At 42.5% G+C, this 27,955-nt stretch overlaps 1 protein-coding gene across 1 annotated transcript; it reads right to left on the reverse strand.

The window, feature by feature from the left end:
* Positions 1 to 27,894, reverse strand: LOC110208160 (deoxyribodipyrimidine photo-lyase). Its single transcript, XM_078146752.1, has 10 exons — positions 27,614 to 27,894; positions 22,023 to 22,378; positions 21,749 to 21,894; positions 17,709 to 17,895; positions 16,331 to 16,485; positions 12,913 to 13,111; positions 10,207 to 10,359; positions 4,570 to 4,691; positions 3,911 to 4,070; positions 1 to 1,326 (listed from the first exon to the last, which is right to left on the reverse strand). The coding sequence occupies exons 2-10, from the start codon at positions 22,354 to 22,356 to the stop codon at positions 1,181 to 1,183; spliced, it is 1,602 nt and encodes a 533-aa protein (XP_078002878.1). The 5' UTR covers positions 22,357 to 22,378; positions 27,614 to 27,894; the 3' UTR covers positions 1 to 1,180.
* Between the last annotated feature and the right edge of the window lie 61 nt (positions 27,895 to 27,955).

The following is a 27,955-nucleotide window of genomic DNA, read 5'->3' on the forward strand; positions in this document are numbered from 1 at the left end:
TGCATTTCAATGGATTTTATAAACTCCAGAGATTTAACCAAGAAAGACTGAATACTCCCATCAACAGAAGGTGTGGGTTCTAGGTTCTCCAGATACAGAAACCAAATTCCAGAGAAGGTATAAACAAAACACTCAAAATGTATATCTGAACATTTCAGGGACATATCTGTAAAGCTTTAGGCTATTGTAAAAAATAAATTTTTATTGATATCTTTTGTTTATATGCCTCCTATATTTCCTACCATATTCATCCCCCCACCACCTCCCAGAGAACATTCCTTATAATTAAGCTGCACAAAACTAAACATTTCAAAAAACATCTGATGATATATATGCAGTGTCTCACACCCATGGTCCGCTGCTTCAACAAAAGAGCACGGGAAGGTGTCTCCTTCTCTCTCTTCTTTGGGGCCAAGATTGGTCTTTGTAATTTCCCAGCATTCAGTTTTGATTGTTTTGCGGTTGTCTTTATTATCATTGTACCCACTGTGTCTGCTTACTTCATTCTGCATCAGTTCAGTATTTCCATCCTTCTGTCTCCATTTCTTACAGCACAGTAATTATTCCATTATTCAGGCCCCGCCATTTGTTAAACCACTTCCCCAAGTGACGGGCATCTACTTTGTTGCCGGTAACCATCACCAAAGCAACAAACAAACCTCAGGCTGGAACTGGTTCTCCTGGGTAGCCTAGCAACCTCAGGACTAAGGTTCAGTTCACATCGAGGATGACCTGCCCCATTCTGATGAATTGAAAACCATCCTTCCGAGACAGCAGTGTATCTAGATAAATACCTAGGCTGCCTAAAACAGGAATTCTTAACCTTTTTGAGTACTGGACCTAGGGAAACAGAAAGCAAGGAAAGCTAGGTTCTAATTTGACAACAATTTCCAGGTAACATCTGTGAAGCTTTAGAAACAGACAACCAAAAAGCCCTGTTAAGCCAGAGGGAGATTCTCTGTCAGGTAAAACAAAGCACTGATGCTTGCAAGGAGGTAAGAAACAAGAAAGAGCAGGAGCCAGCAAAGCCATTTAAACAAAAGAATGGAGCCTGGGCTTCAGACTCTCCCCCAGTCACTGCCCTCCCAACAGAGTGCTTTGTGCAGGGAAGAAACTGGACTTAAGGAGAGAAGCTGGAAGTAGAAAGACTGGAGAAGCAGGTGTGGGGCCCAACGTTCCCTTAATCCGCAGAGCTGTATTTTCGTTCAAACTCTGCCACGTTAAACTTCCTCTTACAGCCGGCATAATTCATATAGCGGATCTTTCCAAAGATCTCACGTTCTGCCCAGCCCTGGTCATGGATGCCACAGATGGACCACATGCAGCCTGTATCACAGGAAAGAAACAGAGGGAATAGATTAAAGGCAGCTAGGTGGCACAGGCCCGGAGTCAGGAAGAATTGAGTTCAAATCCAACCTCAGACTAGCTTTGTTACACTGGATAAGTCATAGCCTCAGTTTCTTCACCTGTAAAATGGGGGTAATAATAACACTTACCTTCCAGGGTTGTTGTGAGGATCAAGTAAGATCACTGTAAAGCAGTTAACACAGTGCCTGACACACAGTAAGTGCTATACAAGTGTTAGTTATTATTATTACTACTAGCTGTGTGACCCTGGGCTAGTCACCTCTGTTTGCCTCAATTTCTTCATCCATAAAATGGCATTCATAATAGTACCTACCTTCCAGGACTGTTGTGAGGATAAAATGACATCATAATTGTAGGGCACTTGCCTGGCACATAGCAAGTGCTTACAAATGTTATTCTTGTTGTTATTATTATTATCATTATTATTATTACCACTAGCTGTGTGATCCTGGGCAAGTAATATGACATTTCTCAGATTCTGTTTCCTCATCTGAAGACTAGAAATAATAGCATCTACTTCCCAGGTAGCTATGAGGATAAAATGAGGTAATGTTTATGAAGCACTTTACAAGCTTTTACAGTGCTACATAAATGCTACTGTTGCTGTTTTTATTAAAGAAGTCATCCATCCTCAACCACTGTCTTCATCCTGCCCTGTGCCTTTCCCCCATTCACTGGTGAAACATCAGAACCACAGAGAAGGCTGTCTCCTTTCCTGAAGGTATTTAAAGAGGAGGAAAGTCCCCCCTACCCCAATTACCAAAAGCAGGGCTTTAAGTGTTGATTTGATTGGAATTGATGGTAATTTCCTACAGGAACCAATTCTGAACATCAGATTCAAATGAATTTCAGAAGAAAGTCAATCCAAGGCTATCCTGCATAATAGCAACAATAACATCATTATCAATATAATTGATTTAAGGTTTGCAAAGTGTTTTACAAATATCTCACTTTATCCTCACAATAACCCTGGGGAGGGGTATTATTACTCCCACTTTACAAGAGGAAGCTAAAGCAAATAGAGGCTAAGCCACTCGTCCAGGGTCATACAGCCAATGTCTGAGATGGGATTTGAACTCAGTTCTTTTAGACTAGCAGTCTAGCACTCTATCCACTGAGCCACCTGAGTGCCCAAGGTCTGCCACAAGACTTAAGAGCATAAATTTAGAGTGGAAAGGCCTTTAGCAGGCACCTAATTCAACCTGTTCATTTTACAGATGAGGAGAGTGAGGTCCAGACAATTCATTAGCACGTAGCAGAGTTAAGATCTGAATTTGTTTCTTCTAGCTACAAATCTAATAAGTGCTTTTCCCACTACAACATGCTGTATATTGAGAAAGACACAAGGATTCTAAGGTAGAAGTTAGCTGGGCAAGTCACTTAACCCCGTCTGCCTCAGTTTCCTCATTTATAGACTGAGCCGGCAAAACAGATGATAAAGCACTCCAGCATCTCTGCCAAGTTACATTGAAATCAATAATGCCTATTCTTTGGGTCTAGCCACCCCTCCCCACCCACCCACTCTATCTTGTTTCCTTCCTTGGCCTGAGTGGAGGCGTGTGTAGTGCACACGGTGTGCTGCTGCTCAGTCCTGACTCTCCATGACCCCATCTGGGGTTTTCTTGGCGTTAGAAAGCACAGCGGCCCAGTGGGGACGTAGGAATGAAATGGCCAGCCCAGTCTCCTTTACCAGTGGGATATAGTAGAAACAACACTGGGCTTGGAGTCAGGAGCTGGGGTTTGAACCCTTGCTTTACTACTTCCTACCTGGTGGCCTCTGGGCAAGTCATTTAGACTTCTGGCCTTGGTTTCCTCATTTGTGAAATGAAGAAGTTTGTGAGTTATAGAGCAACTGGGCCCAGAGTCAGGAAGAGCTGAGTTCAAATCTAGCCTCAGACTAGCTATTTGATCTTGGGCAAGTGACTTAAACTCTGGCCTCTTCCATTTCCTCAACTGTAAAATGGTGATAATAATGGCACCTACTTCTCAGGGGTGTGGTGAAGATAAACTGAGATACTTGTAAACTGCTTAGCACAGTGCCTGGCACATAACAGACAATAAATGCTTCCTTCCTCCCTCTCTTCCCTTCTCCCTTTCTTCTTTCCTTTCCCCCTTCCTTCATTTCCTCCTCCCTTCCTTCCTTCTCTCTTCCTTCTCCCTTCTTTCTCTCCCTTCGCCCTTCTTTCTTTCCCTCCTTCCTTCCCTTTCCCTTTCTTTCCTTCTCTCTCTTCCTTCCCTCCCTTTATCCTTCCATCTCCCCATTCTCTCCCTCTCCCTTTCTTTCCTCCTTCCCTTCCTCCTCCTCTCCTCTCTTCCTTCCTCTTTCCTCCTCTCCCCACTGCCTTCTCTCTTTTTGTTCCTTTGTTCCCTCCCTCCCATCTCTAACCTAATAGCTCCTCCATCGCCTATCACTTAAGACCCCGACTGAGCCTTTTTCCAAATGAAGCAGTGCTCATCTTTGGTCAAGCAGGAGACCCCTAAGGGATCGGCCTTCAGGACTCCAGGGGCCTGCTCTTCCTAGCTAACCAATAACCATCCTCACCTACGTAGCCATTGGGATCCCTGCCATCCAGCTGAAACCGGTCATTGAGATAGATCGCAAACTCCAGGGCTTCCTCAGGGGAGTGGGTCCACTCCAGAATCTTCTTGGCCCAGTACATTCGGAGGAAGCCATGCATCTTTCCTTCCTTCACCATCTGCATCTTCAGAGAGAAAAACAAGCACCATAAAATAGCTGTGCATGCTGGGCAGGCCTCAGCGGGCAGTCCTGACTTCAACTGGACAATCCCTTTGAAAGAGTGAGAGCCGTGTGGCTGCATTCTCGGGGCCTGGTGAATGTATGCAAAGAAAATCAAATGTGAAAGTAAAGACAGAGGTACAGACTTCTTTGAGTGCACTTCAGATAGAAGCCTCTTGAAAAGCTTTGATCAGCTTTTTATCTTTGGTAGACATGAAAACAAGTATATCCTGGTGTCCTGCTGGGTCTGTTCCTCAGAAGGGACATTTGTGCCTGACAAGTCCCACTGGAAATCATTCAGGACCGGAAGGATGAGGGCACATTGACTGAAGACTCTCTATGGTATCCCTGTCAACCCAGTCTGGAAGGCCCCACTGTACGCAGTGCCTCCCCCAGGTTTGGTAAGAGTGGAGGTGTAGGCAGTGAGAAAGGAATGGAAATGTGACCCTGGGTGGGCAGAGTACCTGCGCAGCATTCCAGAGTGGGTCATGGGTCTTCCCAGACTCCAGCTGTTCCAGTGAGTACAGATGGGGTCTCTTGTCCTTGGCGTGGAGCCTCAGAGTGGTTTGGGCCCAATCATAAGCACCTGGAGATAACAATACTCCCCTATTAGTTTTCTCTCCCTCCCCTCCCTCAAGCCTTAGCCGCTTACTCTCCAGTGGGTCACTGTGGGAGGAGGAGGAAAGGCTGTTTTAGGATGAAATGCCAAGAATCTACTAGCCCAAAGATACTTTTTATCAGTTTGTTCTCTCTCCCCATCACATACATGACCAACCTTCAATGATCCACATAAATGCAAAGTAGAAAAGCAAATCCCAAGTCCCAACGTTTATGGATGTCTTTTATTTTTACGATGTCATTTCCAAATATATCCCTCCCTTCTTCTTCCCCTATCCAGGGAGCTATCCCTTTTAAAAGAATAAATAAGGAGGGGGGAAGTATTTCATCAAAACTAACCAACATATCAACGGAATCTGACAGTATAGCTAATGTTCCATATCCATGGGCCCGACCTCTACAAAGATGGGAGGGGAGAACATTTTATAAAAATCTCTTCTTTATAGACAAGTTTGGTCACTATAATTATTGAGCCTTCAACTATTCATTTTAATCTACCTTCCCACAAGCCCCACAAGCCCAGTGTCCTATTTCTCTGACCATACTCGGTGCTTCTGGGCAGTGAAACAGCAAATTGGTGAAAACAAACAAAGGGACTTGGCAATTCAGAAACTGGATAATTAAGAGGTGCTATTTCTCATCTGATTAAGCTGGCTGAAATGTTATTGTTTTTCAGTCGTGTCCAACTCTTCATGACCCCATCTGGGGTTTCATGAAGTTGAGTCTTCCTGATTCCAGGCCTGGCACTCTATCTATTATACCACCTAGCTGACCACTGAGCCTCCTAGCTGGCTCAAAAATGAGTATATACACACATATTATGTAATGTTGCACATATAAAACATTATATATATACACATACACATATGTATTATATATACACAGTTTATATATACATACACATATATGTATTATACATACATGTATTCACATACATTGAAAGAAGGAGGGAAGAAGAGAGAAGGAAAGAAAGAAAAACCATAGAAGCAGAACGTTAGAACACTCTATCATTCTGTAAGGGACCTTAGAAATATTGAAACTCCACCACCTAACTAGATCACAGAGAAGTATGAAGGCCGTTGAGGATTCCTCCCTAGAATCAACTAACACGTCCATTAGATAAGAACAGTCCTCCCAGGTTATAAACACACTTTTGTGATTCCCCCAAAAGCAGGGACAGGAAAGTAGAGAATGTGTTCTAGAAAGTTAGTACTACATGTCTGGAGCCTGGGGTACTTGTAAGAGGAATAGTGACACAGAAGATTAGAAATAGGGTGGCTAGGTGGCACCACAGGGCACAGAATGCTGGACTTGGAATCAGGATAGTCTCATCTTCCCGAGTTCAAATCTGGCCTCAGATACTTACTAGCTTGTGCGACCCTGGCTAAGTCACTTAACCCTGTTTGCTTCGGTTTCCTCATCTGTAAAATGAGCTGGAGAAGGAAATGGCAAACCACTCTGGTGTCTTTGCCAAGAAAATCCCACAGAGGATCACAAAGAGCTGGACACGAATGAAAATGACCAAACAATAGGTTAGAAATACAAGGTGAAATCATGGCACGAACCCCCCTGAATGCCCTGATGGATACAAAGACAAAAATGTTGGTGATCATGACCAACGTCTCCCAGATTACTAAGAATGGAGCCAAATTCAAGTGCAAAGAGAGAGAAGAGGATTTACTGGGAGGCTTTGGGAGGATGGAAAGTTTGGAATGGCTGTTATTATGAATGCACTATTAAATCAATTTGGAATAACAAGGAGATACGCAATATTTTTTAAAGTGAACTCTGTGCCTTCTGGGTTATAAATAAGGAGCTGTCCCAGAATGGAATGGGTTGCCTCAAGAAGTTGTGTGTTTCTGGAAGTCTTCAAGAGGAGTCCGGAGGATGACTGGTGGGGGAATCCTGGCTGATGTTTCCTAGCCGTGTCACCCTGGGCAAGAGACTTAGCCTCCTTCAGCCTGTTCCTCAGCTATAAAATGGGGACAATAATAACTCATGGTACCTAACTCACAGGGTTGGTGTAAGGCGCAGATGAGATAATGTGCCCCGCATACCCCAAAGTGCTATGTAAGGCAAGTTGTTTCTGTTTCTAATCAGAGCTGTGATTTCACCGGGATAGGGAATTCCCAGTGACTCAATTCCCTCTACTAGTGCAGATCAAAAGCTACTGAGAGGTTAAATGACTTGGCCTGGTTCATATGACCAATGTGACTCAGAGGAGGGACTTAAACCAGGTCTTCCTGGCATGGAGGCCAGCTCTCTATCCACACAGCTTAAAAATGTCACATAATCCTTACGAGAAACAGTGAGGCACTGTGGTCAGAGACACCTGGGTTCAAGTCCAATGTCTGATACTGGCTATGTGACCTTGGCAGACCTCTCACAGCTCCAGACAACTCTCTAAGGCTACCAGTTGCAGAGAAGATGCTATTAGTATTGGTAGAGGGAGTTTCTCTAGGTAGGAGTTCCCAATACATATAAAATCACAGGTCCTGCCCCATCTCATGTTATAGAAAGGATTCTAGATCAAGTTTCATTAGACTAGATAACCTTCAAACTTGAGAGTCAATGATTTTTGTCAATTTTGGAGAATGTATGGTTAATGAAAAAATACAGATTTTATAGGCAACAGGGACATCCTCCTCAAACACTCCATAGGGGCTTAGAGATGCACCAGTCTCCTAAGGATCAGAAAGAATCATGTCTATGCTCCACTGAGTCTTGCATAAATCTTAGGACTGACAAACTGGGTGGGCTCAGGGCTCCTGAAACCGTGGGGGGTAGTTCTAATACCACCTGCCTAAGTTCTTAAGAGGCTGAACCCAGCTAAACTTAAGCCTTTCCTTTCTTTTTTCTTTTTTTTTTTTAAGGCAATTGGGGTTAAGTGACTTGCCCAGGGTCACACAGCTAGTAAGTGTCAAGTGTTTGGTCTGATGCCAGATTTGAACTCAGGTCCTCCCGACTTCAGGGCTGGTGCTCTATCCATTGCACCCCCTAGCTGCCCCTCAAGCCTTTCCTAAAGCCGGGGCTGACAGGCTGCCTGGGTCTAACTCTAGAGGGAGCAGCCTCAAGGCATTTTGGATTCAGCCCAGTATTTCCCCAAAACAGAGCCTGGGGCTGGCTGGATCCCAGCAGAGCTCCAACCTAGCCCTACCCAATGGAGAGAGCACCCTCAGGGAACTCCAGGCAGGGTCCATCAGGGCATCAGTGACCTGAGCCAAACTGTGGGAGAAAGTCCCTGGGCAAAATCCAGTCTGAGTAGTCCCTGAAGCCTGTGGTGGGTGCCCAGCATAACAGTAACCTGTGATTCTAGTACCAGAGGGAAGTGCCCCGGGAGCATCCTATAAGGGAGAAGTCCTGGAGGTCCATGATATCAGGAAGCCCCAGGCAGAGCCCAACACAGAGATATTCTGGGAGTCCCTTGAAAGAGAGGCTCGGTCTGACAAACCACCTTTGGGACTGGTCAGGCCCTGCCCGCTCCATTCTGTTACAGAGCTTGATCGAGTATCCTCCCATGGAGCAGGAAGGAAAGCAGAAAGAAAGGAAAACTGAACACCATGAAGAAAAAACTTGGTTTGAGAGACACTCCAGGTAAACCCTGAAGAGGAGATCAACCCCACAAGTCTAAGTAAAGCTTCAGAGAAAAAAAAAGTGTCCTGTTCACAGACTGGAAGGGTACCTAAATAAAATGAAACGAGATACAGAATTGAAAAGGCAGGGAGGAAAGACTGGAAAGCAAACAGACAGTAGGAAACCTCCTACAAGAACAATGTCCGGGGGCAGCGAGGTGGCGCAGTGGATAGAGCCCCAGCCCTGCAGTCCAAATCTAGCCTCAGATACTTGACACTTACTAGCTGTGTGACCCTGGGCAAGTCACTTCACCCCATTGCCTAGCCAAAAAACAAACAAAAAAAACAAAACAAAGAACTGAATGCCCTGAAGATTAGAAGGGGCCAGACAGAAAACAATGATTCAAGAAGCAAGGATACAAATCATGATTTCAGACAAAGCTATAGTGAATGTAAAAAAAAAGATAAAAAGATAAACAGGGAAATTACATTATGATTAACGGTCCTGAAGATAATGAATCAATATCAATATTTAACATATATGTGTCTAACATAGTACCTAATACTTAAAGGAAAGGATTTTTTTTTAATTTGCTTGAAATTAAAGAGGGGAGAAGAGGAAACGGATGAGTTTTTTTTAACTTTAAAGAGAGAGAGAGAGAATTCATGGATAGCAAGACACATGTCCAGACTAGAGACAGATAAATGATGTTCCAATTTTTAAAAGAGGGGGGAGGGATAATAAAGATTCTAGAAACTTCTAATTAATAAACTTGATGCCACTCCTCAGTAAAATCTGAAAATAGATTATTAAGCAGATATTTTAGAAAAGAAATTATCAACCAAAAGGAGTTAGGACAAGCTCACGAAGAACAATTCATGCCAAGTTCTTAATTTCCTTTTTTATAAAGGATTAACTAGATTAGGGCAATGTCATAAACACATCTTGATTTCATCAAGGCGTTTGACATGGTCAATATTTCCTGTAAACAAAATAAAGAAGTGTTAGTATGGTTTAGTAGATTTGTATCTATCTGAACAGCCATCTCCAGAGAGCTGAGTAACAACCCCACGTCAATCTGGAGAGAGGCTTAATGGAGTGCTTGTCCCTGGACCTATCCTGTTCAAAATTTCTGTCAACAACTTTTAGAAGATAACCTATACAGCCACTTACTAAATATACAGATGATGCAAAGCTAGAAGCAATAATGAATGACTGAATCACAAAATCAAAATTCAGAACAACCAATAGGCTACAATGACAGGCTGAAACCAAAAACAATAAATGAAAAAGTCCCATGTTAGGTTCAAAAAATAAGGGGCAGCTAGGTGGCGCAGTGGAAAGAGCACCAGCCCTGAAGTCAGGAGGATCTGAGTTCAAATCTGATCTCAGACCAACACTTGACACTTACTAGCTGTGTGACCCCGGGCAAGTCACTTAACCCTAATTGCCTAAAAATTAAAAAATAAAAATAAAAAAAATAAAAGGCACTAGCACTAGGACACAGTGGTAGAGATCTGACTCAAGAATGGTTGTGAAAGAAAAAAAAACCTGAGGATTTTATTTGTTCACAAATTCTTCACTAAGGCCCGCAGTACGAAACAGCTGCTAAAATGCAATTGATCTAATTTTAGGCTGAATAAGTTTGGATCCAGAGCAAAAGAGATAAACTGAACAAATGGAGAAAGAAGATATGAAGGTGATCGTGGGTTGCTGACCACGGAAGAAGGCAAAGGGGAGTCATACATGGTATTTGGGGGTGGGGAGTGGAGGGAACAACAGTTATTAAGTGCCTACTACGTGCCAGGCACTGTGCTAAGCTTTTTACAAATATTATCTCATTTGATTAGGCAGTATTGACTTCCCAAACTCCTCCATTCCCATCTAAGGGTTTGAGGGGTGATATTTACCTTCTAATTTATCATAGTTCTTATTGTAGAAGCAAAAATTGTCTGCCAGCTCCCTCCTCACCACAGCCTCTTCCACAAAGTTAGTCACAGAATCTGGGTACCGGCTTCGATGTTTCTGCACTTCCAGAATGGCCCGCTGAACTGAGACTTGCCCTGGTGGGACAGGAGGAGAGAGTCGGGATACCAGAGTTAGGAGAAAAAAGAAACATCTAGGAAATTAGGCTAGCCCCATCAGGGCACAGGAAGCACCCTAGCTCCCTGCCACCCTAAAGACACCCAGCACACCACCAATGAGGGGCACAGCCACGTCAGTCCTTGACTCCTCATATCTCTCTACAAAAATATCACTAAACACAAAGCTACTGGTCAGTTTTAAATTCACTTCAGTTTCTCTTCTTGTATCTTTCCCTCCCTGAGCCACCTGTCCTATAAATTGCTTTGGGGTGTTTTGGGTTTTTTTTTTCCTTTTTAGGCAATTGGGGTTAAGTGACTTGCCCAGGGACACACAGCGAGTAAGTGTCAAGTGTTTGGTCTGAGGCCAGATTTGAACTCCGGTCCTCCTGACTTCAGGGCCGGTGCTCCTACATTGGTTCTTAAATACTTGTCTGTCCACATGCCAGAAACTCATGGATTTAGAGAAGGTTGGCATCTTAGAATCCAACACCCTCATTTGACAGATGAGAAAACCAAAGCCCATAGAGGTGAACTTATTTGTCACAGCTGGTTATCTGAGGCAGGATTTGAATGCAGGTCTTCCTGACTCCAAGTCCAGTGCTCTGCCCCACAAATGCCAAGCTGGCAGAGGCAGAGTCTTTGCCTTATTTTGCTGAGGACTCCATACCACTTTCCTACCACAACGATGGCTTCCTCCTTTCTCTGACTCTCCTTTATGTGTTGTCTTTTTCCATTAGGATGTGCACTCCTAAAGGCTGAACACTGACCTGCTTACTTGTATTTATTTGTGTACAACAAGTGTTTTGTACATATAGGTGCCAAGAAAGTATGGAGGACTTGGGGAGCAACATTGTATTATGGATAAAACGCCGTACCTGGAATCAGAAAGACCTGGGTTCTATTCCTGTCTTACTAGCAGTAGGGTCTTGGGCATGTAACTTCTTTAGAATTGTTTTGTCATCTATCAAAAGAAGGGCTGGACTTAGTGACTTCCAACGTCACTTCCTGCCTTAAGTCTATATTCCTATGGAGTCACTTTTAACCTTTTCCATCCTCAGTTTCCTCATCCATAAAATGAAAGGGTTAGACTCAATCTTTAAGGTACCTTCCAGCTCTGAACTGATGACCCTAGGAGCCTACAACAGAGGTCACAGTCACGTACAAAAAGGAACAGCAAGGATATTCTAATCTTAAACTGAGGTTAAGTGCTGCTCTTCATTGTTCCTTTGTGGTCTTCTCCATTCCCATCTTCTAGAACAAGGGTTCACAAACTCTTTTGTGTCCTAGATCCTTTGGCAGTCTGGGGAAGCCCACAGACCCTTCTCAGAGCAATGTTTTTATTTTTAGCAGTTATAATTGTTAATGCATTATGTATCACATAGTATAATATATATATATATATAATATATATATATAATATATATATATATATAATGATATAACTAGCAAGTTTGAAACTCATCAAAAAGAAATAACAAACATAACTTTAACATTCTTTTTTAAATTTTGAAGCACCATGGTTTTATTTAAAAAATTTTTAAAGTTATAATTGTTCATATATTATATATTACATATATATCTAATTCTATAGCTAGAAAGTTTGAAACTGATTGATCAAATAAAAATCATACATATAACCATTATTTTTTAATTTTGAAGAATGTTTTTATTTTTTAAGTTATAATTGTTAATATAATATATACTTATGTAGCTAGCAAGTTTGAAACTAATCAAATAGAAATCATAAACGTAACATTCATTTTTTAATTTTGAAGAACAATGGTTTTATTTTTAAAACTTTTTAACAATTATGATACGTTATATGTTACATACATATCTAATTATGTAGCTAGCAAGTTTGAAACTAATCAAATAGAAACCATAACTATAACTTTATTCTTTTTAATTTTGAAGAATTTTTCATTTAACAGTTATAATTGTTAATATATTATATATTACATATATAACATGTTATTACATAGCTAGCAAATTTGAAACTAATCAAATATAAGTCATAAATGTAACATTCATTTTTTAATTTTGAAGAACAATTTTTACATTTTATATTTTAATAGTTATAACTGTTAATATATAATTATATAACTAGCAAGTTTAAAACTCATTAAATATAAATCATAAATAACTTTAATATTTTTTAATTTTGAAGAACATTTTTGTTTTATTTTTAACAGTTATAACTGTCTCTATATGTTGCATATATAATATATATAATTATGTAGCTAGCAAGTTTGAAACTAATCAAATAGAAATGACGAACATAACTTTAATGTTGCTTTCTTTTTTTAATTTTGAAGAGCAATGTTTTCAAATGCCTAAAATAAAATACCTAGGATTACAAAGAAAACCAATTCTATTGAAATGCTGTTATCAAAAACAATCTTTTAAAAAAAGTTCACAGACCCCATGTAAGAAACCGTGTTCTAGAGCCAGCCAAGTGATGAGAGAATGAAACTGTAGGGTCCTCATGAGGTGATACAGGAAGAAAAAAGAAGGCGTTAAGTGAAGGCTCACCAAAGTGGAACCAGGGGGAGAGGTTGCTGAGTGCATCCTTGTTGGGGTTGTTTCGGTCGGACCCAAAGTATGGGAGTCTCTCGGCAATGAAGGACTGCAACATGGTTAGGCCTGAGGCAGTGCCTGGCTTGGCCCAGGACACCTCCTTCACCGATCGGTCCACCTGCAGTCCTGCCCGGCAGCCATTCCAGTCCACAGGCTGTGCTCAGGAAGGGGAATGAGAAACAGTGTTTACAGTTACATCCTTCTCATCTACACCAGGCAGACCTCAGGCACGTCATCTGACCTACTAACACAGCCTAAGGACTCCCGGGGCCTTGCCTCTGCCCTTCTGATGCACCCTCAGGACTCAGGGGGCTTTTCCATCCTCTCTACAGCTGACTTTCTTTATGGGTTATCTTCCTCAATCAGACAGTGAGATCCTTGACAGCAGCAGTTATCTTTTTAAAAATTTCTAAATTTTAATTCTTTTAAAAAAAATTCAATTTTTTTTAATGAACAAAAATCTATTTTCTCTCTTACCTCCTTCTCACACTGCCTCTCTTTACCCCATGATTGTCTTATTTTTTCTTTTTTTATTTCTAGGATCTAGCACAGTATTTGGCAGATAATAGATGCTTAATCAATGCATTTTTATTCATTCATTCATTCAAAAGATGGATGCTCTCCCGCTGGGAGAGAATCATGAAATCTCAGAGTTGGAAGAGACCTCAGAGGCCTATATCCTGTTCAACCTGAGCAGAAACCACCCTGAGTGGTGGTCATTCAGCCTCCCCTTGAAGACTTCTAGAAACAAGGAATTTAAGTCATCCTATGGTGGCCCACTCCACTTTGGGACAGCTATAAATGTTAAAAAGTCTTTACTTAGACTGACTTACATCGACCTTGGTGCAATTTAAGGTCACAGGTCCAGAGCTAGAAGGAACCAGGGGAGGGATTATGTATCCAGCTCCCTCATTGGTGAGGAAACAGCCTCACAGAGGTTGAAGTACTTTGCCCAAAGCACACAGGTAGGAAGTAACTGAACCAGGTTTAGAACCCAAGCCCCTGACTCCAAACCCAGCATTCTTTGTCCTAAGCCACTCTGAAGAATGAGCTTAATCCTTCTCCCATATGACATTCTTTCCAATATCCTAAGACCGCTACATGTTTCCCTCCTTCCTCAAACCCAAATTCTTCTCTTGCCGAGGCTAGATAGCCTCATTTCCTTCAAATGGCCTGGACTTCAAGTGCCCTCACTATCCCGCTGATCAGCCTCTGGGTGCTCTCCAGCAGTTCCTAGAAGGTGCACTAAGACCCGAATATAATGTCCCAGAGGCCTCCACTTTTCCAAGTCTCCCAAGCTCATAATGTGAGCATCACTCTCAACTTCTCACTCTCCCCCACAACCCACCTATCCAAACAGCTGCCAAATCCTGCCAAAATAGCTCTCAAGGCCAACTCCTTCTCTCTATTCACAGCTATTACCTTAATTCAAGCTCTCATCACCCCTGGCCTAGACTACTGCAGCAATTTCCTAATTAATTAGTCTCCTTGCCTTGAGTTTTCCCATTTCAAGTCCATCCTCTAATACTGCTGCCAAAGTGACTTTCCTTAAGCCAAGGTGTGACCATGTCACTCCCTTGCTCATTCAACCCAATGGCTTCCTAGTGCCTTGAGGAAAAGGCAGAAACTTCTCTTTTACTTTTAAAGTCCTTGGCAACCTGGTCCCAACCTCTCTTTCCAGCCTCATTTAGTTATTTTGATACTATTTATATACATTTTTATTAAAATTTATGTTTATATCCATTATAAATTATATATAAAAATTTATATCAATATTTATTACTGCATTTTCTGCATTCTGCAATCCAGGAAACTTGGTATTTCTCTAATCTTCACATATTGCACTTCCTCTCCCACATCTTTGCCATAGTCATCCCTCATACCTAGAATAACTCCTTCTTTACCTCTCTTTCTTCTAGACTCAGCTTAATCACCTTTTTTTCCCAAAAAATTTTATATTTTATTTTTTCCAATTACATGGAAAAACATTTTTTTTAAAATTTTGAATTCCAAATTCCTTCTCCTCCCCTCTCATTGAGAAGTCAAGAAATTTGATGTAGATCATACACGTGCATTCATGTAAAACATATTTCCATCTTAGCCATGTTGCAAAGGAAAACACACAAAAAAACCCAAGAAAAAATAAAGCAAATAAAAAATGTATGCTTCGATCTGCATTCATCCTCCATCAATTCTTTCTCTGACACTGGATAGCATTTTTCAGCATAAGAACTCACAATTGTCTTGGATCACTGCATTGCTGGGAAGAGCTAAGTCTATCAACACTGCTGTTGTGTACAATGTCTTCCTGGTTCTCCTCACTTCACTTTCAGCACCCCCTTCTACATAAATCCTTCCCCAGACATCTCCATACCACACTAACCATCAACTTAATTCTCCCTCTTCCCACCCCAAGCCTGCCTTTGGGACATGAGGCTTTAATAGGTGAGTTTTTACCTTATTTCACTATGAAGGATTCCATTCAGGTTCCCAGCCAGAATGATGACTTCCCCCTTTCTCTGACTCTCCTCTATGTGCTGTCTTTTCTCATCAGAATGTATACTCCTAGAGGCTGAAGACTGATTTGCTTGCTTGTATTTATAACCCTAGTACTTAACTCAATACTTGGCACATATACCAATCCATACATTTTCTATTTCTCTTCTTCTCTTTTCTCACTCTTCCTTTCTCTCACTTTTTCTTTTCTCACTCTTTTCTCACTCTCTTCCTTTCCCTTTCTCATTTCTCACTCTCTTCCTCTCTCACTTTCCTCTCTTCCTTTCTCTTCTTACCCTCTTCCTTTCTCTCACCTTCTCTTTTCTCACTCTCTTCCTCTCCCATTCTCTTTATTCAGTCTATCTTCCTTTCTCTCTCTTTCTAACTACTAGTACCCTCCCTCCCAAACTATCTTGAATTTCTTTGTATAGATTCCCTGTATATTTATTCCCTCATTAGGATGTAAATTCCTTGCAGATAAAGATTGTTTCCTTTTTTGGGGGGAACTGTATCCCCAGTGCCTAGCACAGTGCTTGTCACATAGTGGCTACTTAAGAAATACTTAATGATTAATTGATGTGGTTTGATATGAGCAGGGGCTAATGAGACTTCAGAGAAGCAGGCAGAGAAATCCCAGTCCTGTGAGGAACTCCACTCTGGGCAGACACATCATAAGGTTGTATAAAATAGTCACTTGAGACACTAACTCCAGGGCTTTGCTGCTTCCTTTCCCCAGTGCCCATGAGGTCAATTCTCTGGTGCCTCAGTTTCTTATCTTGTTTTCAAAAAAATCATTTACAAAAGCGGTCTCTGAGTCCTTCACTAGATGCTCCCCAGCCCAAGTCCAGCCCTCCCTGAGGGTATGGGCACGTCTTACCTCAGCCTGAATGTTTGAAAGATATGGATGACATATAACTGGGGGAAACTCAGTAAGAAAATGAGGAAGCCGGTCATGGATCTTGTGTCGTATGGTTCGAGCCCCATATTCCTGCTTGTCAGAGGCTACCCAGCACGGAACGATGTTGTGAGCATCTACCTGAGGAAGAACCAACTGGATTTTAAACTCCCTGTGGGCAGAAACCATACCTCCTATCCCCCACAATGCCTAGTATAGTGTTTCGTACCTATCATAGTCGGCAAATACCTATTGATGGGTTCATGTTCAAGAGCCTAAAAAGAATCATAGCTTCCTCTTGAATGAAGCTCTTGCCTTCTAGCCTCTGCTAGCCTATGTAAATCTCAGAGAAAACTCTTACTTTTTTGTCTTATATCTCATTTTATGGATAACTTGCTTTTACACCACCTTTATTTCTGAATAAATCCCTCCCCTCCTCCTATATGTAGCAAATTTGGTAACAAAAATTTAATAAGAAACAAGAAAAAAAAGCATTTCAGCAAAACCAACAAACACATAAAACTCAGGATGTGTTGGAGCCGGATAATACCGGAGCCAATTGTTAAATTTTCAGTGTGAGCATTTATATCTTGGAAATCGGCAAATGACATAAATCAGGGCTTGATAAATTGTTTCGTTGATTGCTTAGACTTAATGAAGCGGTGGAAAAAATGTTAATAACGCAGATTAAGTCTAGAAGTACGTCATGTGTACGTTTTTTCTCTACAGAGTCAGTTGTTAAATATTTACTAGCACATCTGTTCAGTTGTGTCCAACTCTTTCTGACCCCATGTGGGGTTTTCTTGGCAAAGATACTTGAGTAGTTTGCCATTTCCTTCTCCAGCTCATGTTATAGATGAGAAAATTGAGGTAAACAGCTAATAAGTATCTGAGGCCAGATTTGAAGTCAGGAAGACTCACCTTCCTGACTCCAGCCCAGCATTCTATCTACTTCACAGCCTACTCACAACAACCCATAATCCAAATAATTCTGCCCCCTTTATGATTAGTCCCACAACTTTCCCCAGCGTCATCTAATCCTCCAGATTCACAACCCAACACTGTGGTTTGAAGTCCCCTCTTCCCTGCCAAAGGACAACAAACGTGGAGTCACTAGACTGGCAAATCCCCACTATTCTGGGGATTTCCCACTTCTATCTCAAAGACTTGTATAATCACCCAGACCTCCTCCAAGAAGGGAAACTCACTTGTGGCTACTGGACAAGCACCAAAGATCATGATGGAGGGCAAAATTCAGGTCTTTGCTCTGAGCTCTTATTTTCTGACTTAGCATTTCATTCATGCTAAGAAAGATAGGTCCAATGGAGCCTTCCAAGTGATACTACTTTATCACAGGCACCTACCTGTACAAAGGGCACCTGCCTTGGCAGTGCATCCTGGACATCTTTCACCCACTGGGTGTGGTGGAGCAGAGGGGAGAAGTCAGTCACTATGCCACCAATGCCATGTGTCTGCACGAAGGCAGGAAGTACATCCTTTGGCAGGCCTAGAAGCAGGTGGAAGGGGATGCACAGCTTCTCACACTCCTGCAACAAAGAGATGAAAGGGCCCCAATCCACACCAAGTTAGGACCAGATGTCTTCACAATCCTATCCCTCTTGCATGCTCAAACTCCTTCGCCTGGCATTTGCTCCACCACCTGGTACCTCCCTCCCTCTCCAGGAATCATCTCAGATTGTTATTCTCCACGGGTGCTAGGACTAGAACCAAACGGGACTAATTGCCATCCAGATATTTCCTGCTTTATGGCTTTACTCAGAATTCCCGTATCTCCCATCTCCACCTCCGAAAATCATCCCACCTGGCCTTTAACACCTAGTATAAATGCTGCCTCCTTCAGGTAGCCGCTGCCTTGTGGTCCTTCCAAGTTTTTCTCCAACCTCCTATAACAATTTCTTCCTATCTTATGCTTACTATATTCAGTTCTGTACCTTTAAATTCCTGTATGGTACTATATGTAACTTACTAAATGAGGGCATGAGCCATGTGTGAAGATCACAGAAGCCTAGATTTAGAGCTGAAGGGATACATTTAGCCCAACCTCCCTTGTTTTTTCAGATGAGGAAACTGAAGCCCAAACAAGTTAAGTGACTTGCTCAGGTTCACACAGGTAGGTAGGATCTGAACCCAGGTCCCCTCATTCTACAGTTAATAGTGCTCTTTCTTTTTTTTTTTTTGAATTTTTTTCTTTTTATTATTTCTTTTTAGTTTTCAACATTCACTTCCACAAGATTTTGAGTTCCAAATTTTCTCCCCTTCTCACCCCTCTCTCACCCCAAGACAGCATGCATTCTGAATACCCCTTCCTCTAATCTGCCCTCCTCCCCCTCTCTTATCCCTTTCTCCCCTATTTTCCAGTAGGGTAAGATAGATTTCCATTCCCAATTGAGTGTGTATGTTATTCCCTCCTTAAGTCAAATCCAATGAGAATAAGAGTCATTCATTCCCTCTCACCTTTCCCAGTTCCCCTCCACTGCGAAAGCTTTTTCTTGTCTGTTTTATGGGAGATAATTTACCCCATTCTGCCTCTCCCTTTCTTCTTCTCCAGGTATAATCCTCTCTCACGCCATAACTTCATTTTTTAGATATCACCCCTTCATCTTCAACTCACCCTACGCCATCTCTCTCTCTCTCTAAATATATGTACACACATACATACACACACACACACACACACACACATATTTATTTCCCCTCCAACTACCCTAATGCTGGCAAAGTTCTCATGAGTTACAAATACCATCCTGCTTTTCATGCTTCTTGTATTTGAAAGTCAAATTTTCTATTCAGCTCTGGTCTTTTCTTCAAGGAAGCATGAAGCTGCTAAATCCTGTGTTATCCTGATTGTGTTTCCACAATGCTTGAATTGTTTCTTTCTGGTTACTTGTAATATTTGTTCCTTGACTTGGGAACTCTGGAATTTGGCTATAATATTCCTAGGAGTTTTCCTTTGGGGATCTTTCAGGAGGTGATCAGTGGATTCTTTCAATTTCTATTTTACCCTCCGGTTCTAGAATACCAGGGCAGTTTTCCTTGATAATTTCTTGAAAAATGATGTCTAGGCTCTTTTTTTGCTCATGGCTTTCAGGTAGTCCAATAATTTTTAAATTATCTCTCCTGAATCTATTTTCCAGGTCAGTTGTTTTTCCAAAGAGATATTTCACACTGTCTTTTTTTTTTATTCTTTTGGTTTTGTTTTACAATGTCTTGATTTCTCATAGAGTCAAATAGCTTCCATTTGTTCCATTCTAATTTTTAAGGAAGTATTTTCTTCAGTGAGCTTTTAGACTTCCTTTTCCATTTGTCCAATTCTGCTTTTTAAGGCATTCTTCTCCTCATTGGCTTTTTGGATCTCTTTTGCCATTTGGGTTAGGCTATTTATTTTTTTTTTTTCTTTTGGCTAGGCAATGGGGTTAAGTGACTTGGCCAGGGTCACACAGCTAGTATGTGTTATGTGTCTGTGGCCACATAGCTGCCCCTTAGGCTATTTCTTAAGGTGTTATTTTCTTCAGTATTTTTTTGGGTCTCCTTTAGTAAGCTGTTGACTTGTTTTTCATGATTTTGTTGCATCATTCTCATTTCTGTTCCTAGTTTTTCCTCTACTTCTCTTACTTGTTTCTCAAAATCCTTTTTGAGCTCTTCCATGGCCTGGGACTGATTTATATTTTTCTTGGAGGCTTTGGATGTAGGAGCTTTGACTTTGTCTTCTTCTGGTTGTATGTTTTGATCTTCTTCGTCACCAAAGTAAGATTCTATGGTCTAACTTTTTTTAAGCTGTTTGCTCATTTCCCCAGCCAATTACTTGAGTTTTAAACTCTTTGTTAAGGTAGGGACCTGCTTCCAGTGTGGAGAATGTACTGTCCCAAGCTTCAGGGGTTTTGTGCAGCTGTTTTCAGAGATACTTCTAGGAACCTGTAAATTTTCCATTCTTCCAAGGTGGTATGAACAAAGGTGAGGTGTTTATTCCTTTCCTGGCCTTTGCTCTAGTTTGTGAGTGACCACAAGCACTGTTGTCTGCCTTGGAACTGTGAGGAGGACTCCCCCTACACTGCCATCACAAGCTCCATCATGCCAGTGTTCCTCCTCAACCCAGGACTGCCACCCAAAACTGTGACCCAGATCCAAGCACTGGCAAAGTAAGAGAATCCTGCACCAGCAGAGAGATCCTTGCAATCGCCCTCTGATCAGCCAGCTGATTCCCCCTCAGTCTGTGGGCCAGAAGTTCCAGAAGCAGCCACTGCCCTAGGGCTGCTCCGGGATGGAGGCTGGCACCATGCTTCTCTCTCACCGAGGTCACAGACCTTTCCTACTGACTTTCTAAGTTGTCTTCAGTGTTTGTGGGTTGAGAAGTCTGGAAACTGCCACAGCTGCCCATGATTCAGTCCTCTGAGGGCTGCTCCAGGGTCACTGAGGCCTAGTCTTTGCCTGACGCCAAACTGTGTTTCTCTCCCAGCCCAGCTCGACAGACCTTTCCAATCAACCATCCAGGTTGTCTTGGGCTGGAAATCTGTTTCACTCTGTCTTTTTGTGGGTTCTGCTGCTCTAGAATTTGTTTAGAGCCATTTTTTACAGGTATTTCGAGGGGTTTGGAGGAGAGCTCAAGTAAGTCATTGCTTTTACTCCATCTTGGCTCCCAATAGTGTTCTTTCTACTCTGTTGTTATTCAGTTGTTCCAGCTATGTCTGACTCTTCCTGACCCTATATTTGGGGTTTCTTTGGACAAAGATACTGAAGTGGTTTGCCATTCCCTTCTCCAGCTCATTTTACAGATGAGGAAACTGAGGGAAACAGGGGCAAGTGACTTGCCCAGGGTCACACAGCTAGTATCTGAGGCCAGATTTGAACTCAGGGAGACGTCTTCCTAACTGCAGGCCTGGCCACCTAGCTGTCCCTTTCTACTCTACACTTAATTACTTTGCATTCCAATACCTCACTCCCTACTCCCAACACACACACACACACACACACACACACACAAAAACAATGTGGGCACAGTGGTATCTGTGGTCAGGAAGACCTGAATCCAAATCCAGCCTCAGACATTACCTGTGTGACTCTGGGTAATAAGTAACTTAACCTTTTTCTATCTGTTTCTGCAACTGTAAAATGTGGACAATAACGCCTACCTTCTAAGGTATCTGAGAAGGATTAAATGAGATGGTATTTTCAAAGTGTTTTAGCACAGTACTGGCCACACAGTAGGCATTTTATAAATATCTGCTCCCTCCCCTGCTTTCCCTGATGTATAGAGCTCTATACATAGTAAGCATTTTATAAACAGGTATTAAATGGATGAAAATCAGCTATTGTACCCCTAAAGGAGCTACAGACACCCCCAATTTCTTCACCAGTTACTCCATAATGTCCTTTCCCATTTACCTCGGCTACTTCTTCCAAGCCACGAAGCATGAAGTCATAATGACGGATGGTGGCCCCCAGGAAGCAGGGGGCAAGGCAGAAGCAGACATGCAAGGGCAGCTTCTGTTTCAGGGCCAATCTCTGGGCATAAAGGAATGCCCAATTATCTGCAAAAAAAGGATAAAAGAGGGAGAGAAACTCAGGCCAAAAAACTCAGATGGCCATGAAGGCAGATGCCAAACCCAAAGAAGCAGCCACTGAGTGATCCCCCTGACCCATCTCCATCTGCCCAGACCTTGCACTCTCTGGTCTCGAGACATCCAGTACACAAAGGCCTGGGACCGGTCCTGCAGGTGGCAGTCCTGAGAGATGAGTCTCACTCGTTGTTTGTTAAAGCGAAATTCCAGCACAGAGGGAGCTGTCCGGAGCCTGGACTGCCTCACTACTTCCTGCAGGCCCTCCGTTCCTCCCCTTTTGTCTCCCTCTCTCTTGTCTTCCTCCTCTTTCTGAACCATGTTGCTCTTGCTGAATTGGTGTTTCTGGAGTGGCTTCCTCTTAGCTTTACTCTCCTGGCTTTCCGTCTTCTCCGGCTCACTACTGGTACTGTGGCTCCTCTTTTTGGGGGCCATGGTGAGTCTTATGCCTTTTATTCTGGGAATAAAAATACAGAGGAGTTGGATTAGATGGAGGAAAAGGAACCTGTGATAATGAGTGTAAAATCTATCAAACTCTCCCTCCTCAGCTGGTGGGTGGGTGGATCCATGTAAGCACTTGAGGTATAAATCCCAATTCTCTGGACAAATCCAATTTGGCTAATTTGGGTGCTTTTATGCTGACCCTGCCTTGAAAAATGGTGTATACATGGTCATAACATTTCCCTAGGTAGTTAGGAAGAATATCTAATTTTCTTAATCTATAAGAGAAGAACTATACAGCAAACCCTATTGAGAAGAGTTTCAAATCTAAGAAGAAAATATATAAACTCTTGCTTATCACTGCCTCCAAGACCAGTGATAATTCTCATTCCAAACAATTAATCAACCAAGAATATTTATTAAAGACACACTATATGCCAGGCACTATGCTAAACTTGGGCATACAAAGAAAAAGCAAGCATAGCCCTTGCCTTAAGAAGCTTACATTATAATCAGGAAGACAATACATGCATAAAAACATACACACGTGTGTATGTATGTATATATGCATATATATGTATGTATATATATGCATATATATGTATGTGTGTGTATATATATATATATACACACACACACACGCATATACGTACACACACAATTTGGTTCATATGAAATAAAAGAGTAGATGGAAAGTAACTTTAGAACAGAAAGAACTTCTACCTGAGGGACCAGGAAAAATCTCCTGTTAAGAGGTAGTATTTGAACTATGTCTTAAAGGAAGCCTAGGGGCAGCTGGGTGATACAGTGGATATAGCTCCAGGCCTGGTGTCAGGAAAACCCAAGTTCAAATCTGGCCTCATACACTTATTAGCTGTGTGACCCTGGGTAAATCACTTAACCCCATTTGCCTCAGTTTCCTCATCTGTCAAGTGAGCTGGAGAAGGAAATGGCAAACCACTCCAGTATCTTTGTCAAGAAAACCCCAAATGGTGTTAAGAGTCAGAAACAACTCAACTGTAAGAACAAACTTAAAGGAAGCCGGTGATTTGAAGAGTCAGAGGTTAGGATGGAGAGGATTTCAGGCACAGGGGACAGTGCATGAAACCCCCTTCTAGGGCAATCCAGGTTTCTGACATTCTGATTTTCTCATCTAACCTAAGTGTTCAGCAACTGTTTTATCAGTTGAATAATTAAAAAACACATTGTTTTTCTTAAGCAGAGATAAGAAAGATCTTTCTTTTCTTTCTTTTGAGGGAAGGAGTTATAATTATCCAAAAGTCACACAAAGATGAAAAAAAAAAGCAGCTCCAATTGAATTTGGAGTCAAAAGAACTGAGTCTAAGCCTAGCCTCACATACTTACTTGAGCATAAATGAAGGCTCGGCTACCTACTGAGAGTTAGAGGAGGGAGGAAAACTGGGGCCAAAAAATTCAGATGCTCATGAAGGCAGATGCAAAGCATACAGAACCATCCCGGAGGGAACTTTACTCCGACTACCCAGACCACATGCTCTTTGGTCCAGAGACATCTGGTCCCCAAAATTCCTCTCAGAGGAGCCTCTGTTTCTTCATCTATAAAATGGGAATAATTGTATTTGCACTGTCTACTTCAGTGTAAGGAAAGCATTTTGGAAATTTTAGAGCGCTTTAGAAATGTAAGCTATCACTGAAAAGCAGAATGATAAAGTCAAAAGGGACCTGATTTTGAATCCTGCCTTTGCTATTAGCTGTGTGATCACAGGCACATGACCAGCCCTCTAAGCCTCAGTTTTCTCATTCCTAAAATGGGTATAATAATACCTACAACACCTATGTCATTGGGTTGGTGTGAGGATCAAAGGAAGTAATGTCCATAACACGGTACGTGGAGGTTAGCTATTATTATTTTTTTAGATATAAGTATAAACCTTTATCTGCTTTTGAAATTGAAAAAGGCAACAGAAGACTTTTATTTTTCATTTGAAAGATATCACCAAAGAAATGTTTGCTCTGAAAAGGAGTTGGTTGATTGTGTATCAAGACCCAGGAATAACAACAGGTGGGCAAAAGAGAACAGTATTGGTACCCAGAAAACGTCGAAAGAAAGACCTAGAGGAAGGATGCTTGGCAGTGACAAGGACAAAAATCTAACAGCATGGGAAGGAGAGAGAGGCAGTAGTAATCTGGCCCAGGAGAAGTGCCTACATAACTGAGATCACAGATCCATCCAGGTACCAAAGCATTTCATATAATGGTGTGTTATAAGGCTGAGGCAGAAGTTAAAAAAAAAAAAGGAAACAACAAAAGACAAAAAAGTAGGTATGGGAAAGGAGAATGAGAGGGAAAGGGAATGAAAGAGAAACGTTGGGAAAGGAGGAGGAGAAGCTCAGGATGTTTCTTTAGGTGAGCATTAATCTCTGAAGGACAGAGCTCTTTATCAGACTCAGGTATAAAATGGGGTTTAACTTTGCACCTAAGAAAACTCTGTAGTGGAAGCCCATTTGTTGCAAGGGCTGTTCCGCCCACATAGCATGGAGGGGGGTGTTGTGTGGCTCCAAGGCAGCCTCCTCTCCCTGCCCCCTTCCCTAAAGGAGACTTTTCATTCCTGCCAGGAGGGGAAGCAGAAGGGCAGAAGGTTGGCTACTCTGAGCTGAGAGAGAGAGGTGGTACCCGGTTAGAATTTGATCTATCTACTGTTCCTTAAATATTATTGGTCTAGGGCAGTAGGGGAACCCATGGCCTTGAGGGCACATGTGGCTGCTTAGGTCCTCAAATGTAGCCCTTTGACTGAATCCAGACTTCACAGAACAAATCCCTTAATAAAAGGATTTGTTCAGCAAAACTTGGATTTAGTCAAAGGGCCGCACTCAAGGACCTAGGCAGCCACACGTGGCCTCAAGGCCAAAGGTTCCCTACCCTTGGTCTAGGGGATGTGATTTTCAGGTTCAATCTAACTTCTGCTTGCAGTTCCTTATTGGAGGTAGCAGGACCCCAAGCTTTATATCCAAGGCTTGAATCCTTTCCCAGCAAATACCAGTTCTACAGCAAAGACACATAGGAACTATAGAAGAGACCCAATTAGCCAATTCGACAGCCAAACAGAAATCAGAAAAAATTGGAGAATATATACCAGACAATACTGGATGAAGGCCCTCTCTCGTTGGAAATGAGGTAACTCAGCTCCCATAAGAGAGAATGTCCTAGGCCCCACCCAAGAGGAAGGTCCCTGCAGGCTCTGGTGCAGCCAGCTGGGGATAGGGACATGATGGAGACTGCCGGCTGCCCTCATGGACTTCTCAGTCTTTTCCTTCAGCAACCTGGCTCGGGGTTGGCCTCTTCCATCTTTCTCAAAGCTGGATGCCAAAAGTGCCCTTAGTCCAAAGAGCCTCAGTGACTCAAAAAGACTGGAAGCTTGATGAGAACTCCTCCCTCCCTCCCTCATCAATTCCACAAAGGGCACTGATCTCCACCGATAAGAAGAGCCCCAAACCAAGGGGCTCTGTTACTGGGGTTATAATGCTGTATCGATTTTAAATAATTACAGGATTGCTGTATTTGGCTGAGAAAGTATAATGCATAACAAAGTATATATGAAGAAACCTCCCATGCTTTTTTATCCCTTTTCCAATAAATAGTTCTTTGCGTCAGTGTATCTATAGGGTGTCCCATAAATCTTAGTGCAGTTTTAAACTTTAATAACTTCAGAATCATAAATGCTACAAATTTGCTAAAAAATTGACAATTTAAATTTATTTTAAACTTAGTTTTGTGAATTTTGAATGATAAATCTTGAATTTTAACAAGACGGGGCACCCTGTCACTATGCATTGCTATGTACCATGTTCTGAATGCCACTGTATCAGATTCATACATTAGCAGAGGAGACTCTCTTGCTTCCATCCCTCAACCACCTAATCAATTAGACTTTGTCTTGCGGGGGTCACATCAAAATTGTCCTTCATGCATCAAACCACTTTCTTTGGATGATCTTAATATCAGGATTGCAAAATGCAATCCTTTTTTGGTCACTGAGCAGCAGCTGAAAGTTCTTTCCAGAAGGTTTGAAAATCAGTGATTTATTACCACAACAGTGGTTGTGTTGAATTTTCATAAGAAACAGCAAATTTTTCAAATTTAAAAAATTCACTTTTCAAATGTGGCGTTTTAAAAAGGATGTAACACTTACATTTCTTTCTTCTGTGAGGCAATCGGGGATTAAGTGACTTGCCCAAGGTCACACAGCTAGTGTCATGTGTCTGAGGCCACATTTGAACTCAGGTCCTCCTGTGCCACCTAGCTGCCCCAATACTTATAGTTCTGAAGTTATTAAAGCTTAAAACTGCACTAAGACTTTTGGGACACCGTGTATCTCACCTGTATGCTGTTGGTGCAGATGACTCCTTAGCTGCAGTTCCTCTACCCCATATCAATTATACCTTTACCTTTTTTAGGGCAAACATTTCTTCACTATTTGTTTTTTTCTATATTTCCATCTACTCCAGTACTTGATTACTGTAACCAATCAGATTAGAGTATATATTTCCTTTGATTCTGCCATTACAAAAATTGAGTTTTTTTGTTTTAATATTCCTAAATAGTATCTTTTTCTATACATCTCTGTTGCATTGCAAGTGTAAAATCTGCTGACTAGCAACTGTCTCAGCTATTTTCCCTTTCAGGTACCACAAAATTACCAGTCACCTTTGGCACATTTTATTTCACGTACTCACAAAATTGGGGTCTCTGCTCAGTTGCTGGAGCTACAACAGCTAGAAAGGGGAGGATGAGCAAGAAAAGGGAGAACATCATTTCCCTGGCTTGTTCTAGGGCAGATCTACTACTATTCTCTTGCCCAATCCCATTTCCAAAGCCATTCCAGGTTATCTTGGCTGAAGGTAGATCACAGGATTTCAGAACCTCCCAACTCCTTCCTTTTACATCGGAATAAATTGAAGGCCAGAGAAGTTAACTAACTCTCCCAAAATGCAGAACCAGCATTTGAAACCAGGTCCTCCGTCTCCAAATGCAAAGTTCCTTCCTGGGCACCCCGGCTCCCTGCTCCCCCCAGGGCTCCAAGGGCTGGGGGGAGGTTTGCGCGCGTGCAGGGCATGCTTTGCGCGCGTGCAGGACATGCTTTGCGCGCATGCAGAACATGCTTTGTAAAGGCTCCGGGAGGCCCGGCGCCGAAAAGGGAGGGGTGGGTGAGAAGCAGGACCGGGTGCCCCAGCTCCCCTCGCCCTGCCCGAGGGGCGCTCCGGCTTCTGCTCACCTTGGGGCGGCTGCAAACGGAGCCGGAAGCCCGAGGCCCCCAGCGTCCGCGGGAGCTCGCAGCAAGCTAGGCCAAGCACACAGTGTCCGCGCTTTACGCAGCAGCAGCTCAAGGTCTGGGGAGGAGGCGATACCACCCTCCACGCTTACACAACCAACCCCGCGACCTGGCGCGCGCGCCCCCGCGCGCGTCCTTCCTCTCGCCTATCGGGCCACGCGCAGAGTTCAAGAGCAGACACAGCCCAGAGCTCCGGGCTGGGCTGGGCTGGGCTGAGCTGGGGAAGGGCTCTGGCCACGTGATCCCGCTGGTGGGGGGGCAGGGCCTGGCTGCGTGCGCAGCTCT

This window comes from Phascolarctos cinereus, unplaced genomic scaffold (genome assembly GCF_003287225.1).
Source record: "Phascolarctos cinereus isolate Bilbo 61053 unplaced genomic scaffold, phaCin_HiC Scaffold_726;HRSCAF=1367, whole genome shotgun sequence".
Classification (NCBI taxonomy): Eukaryota; Metazoa; Chordata; class Mammalia; order Diprotodontia; family Phascolarctidae; genus Phascolarctos; species Phascolarctos cinereus.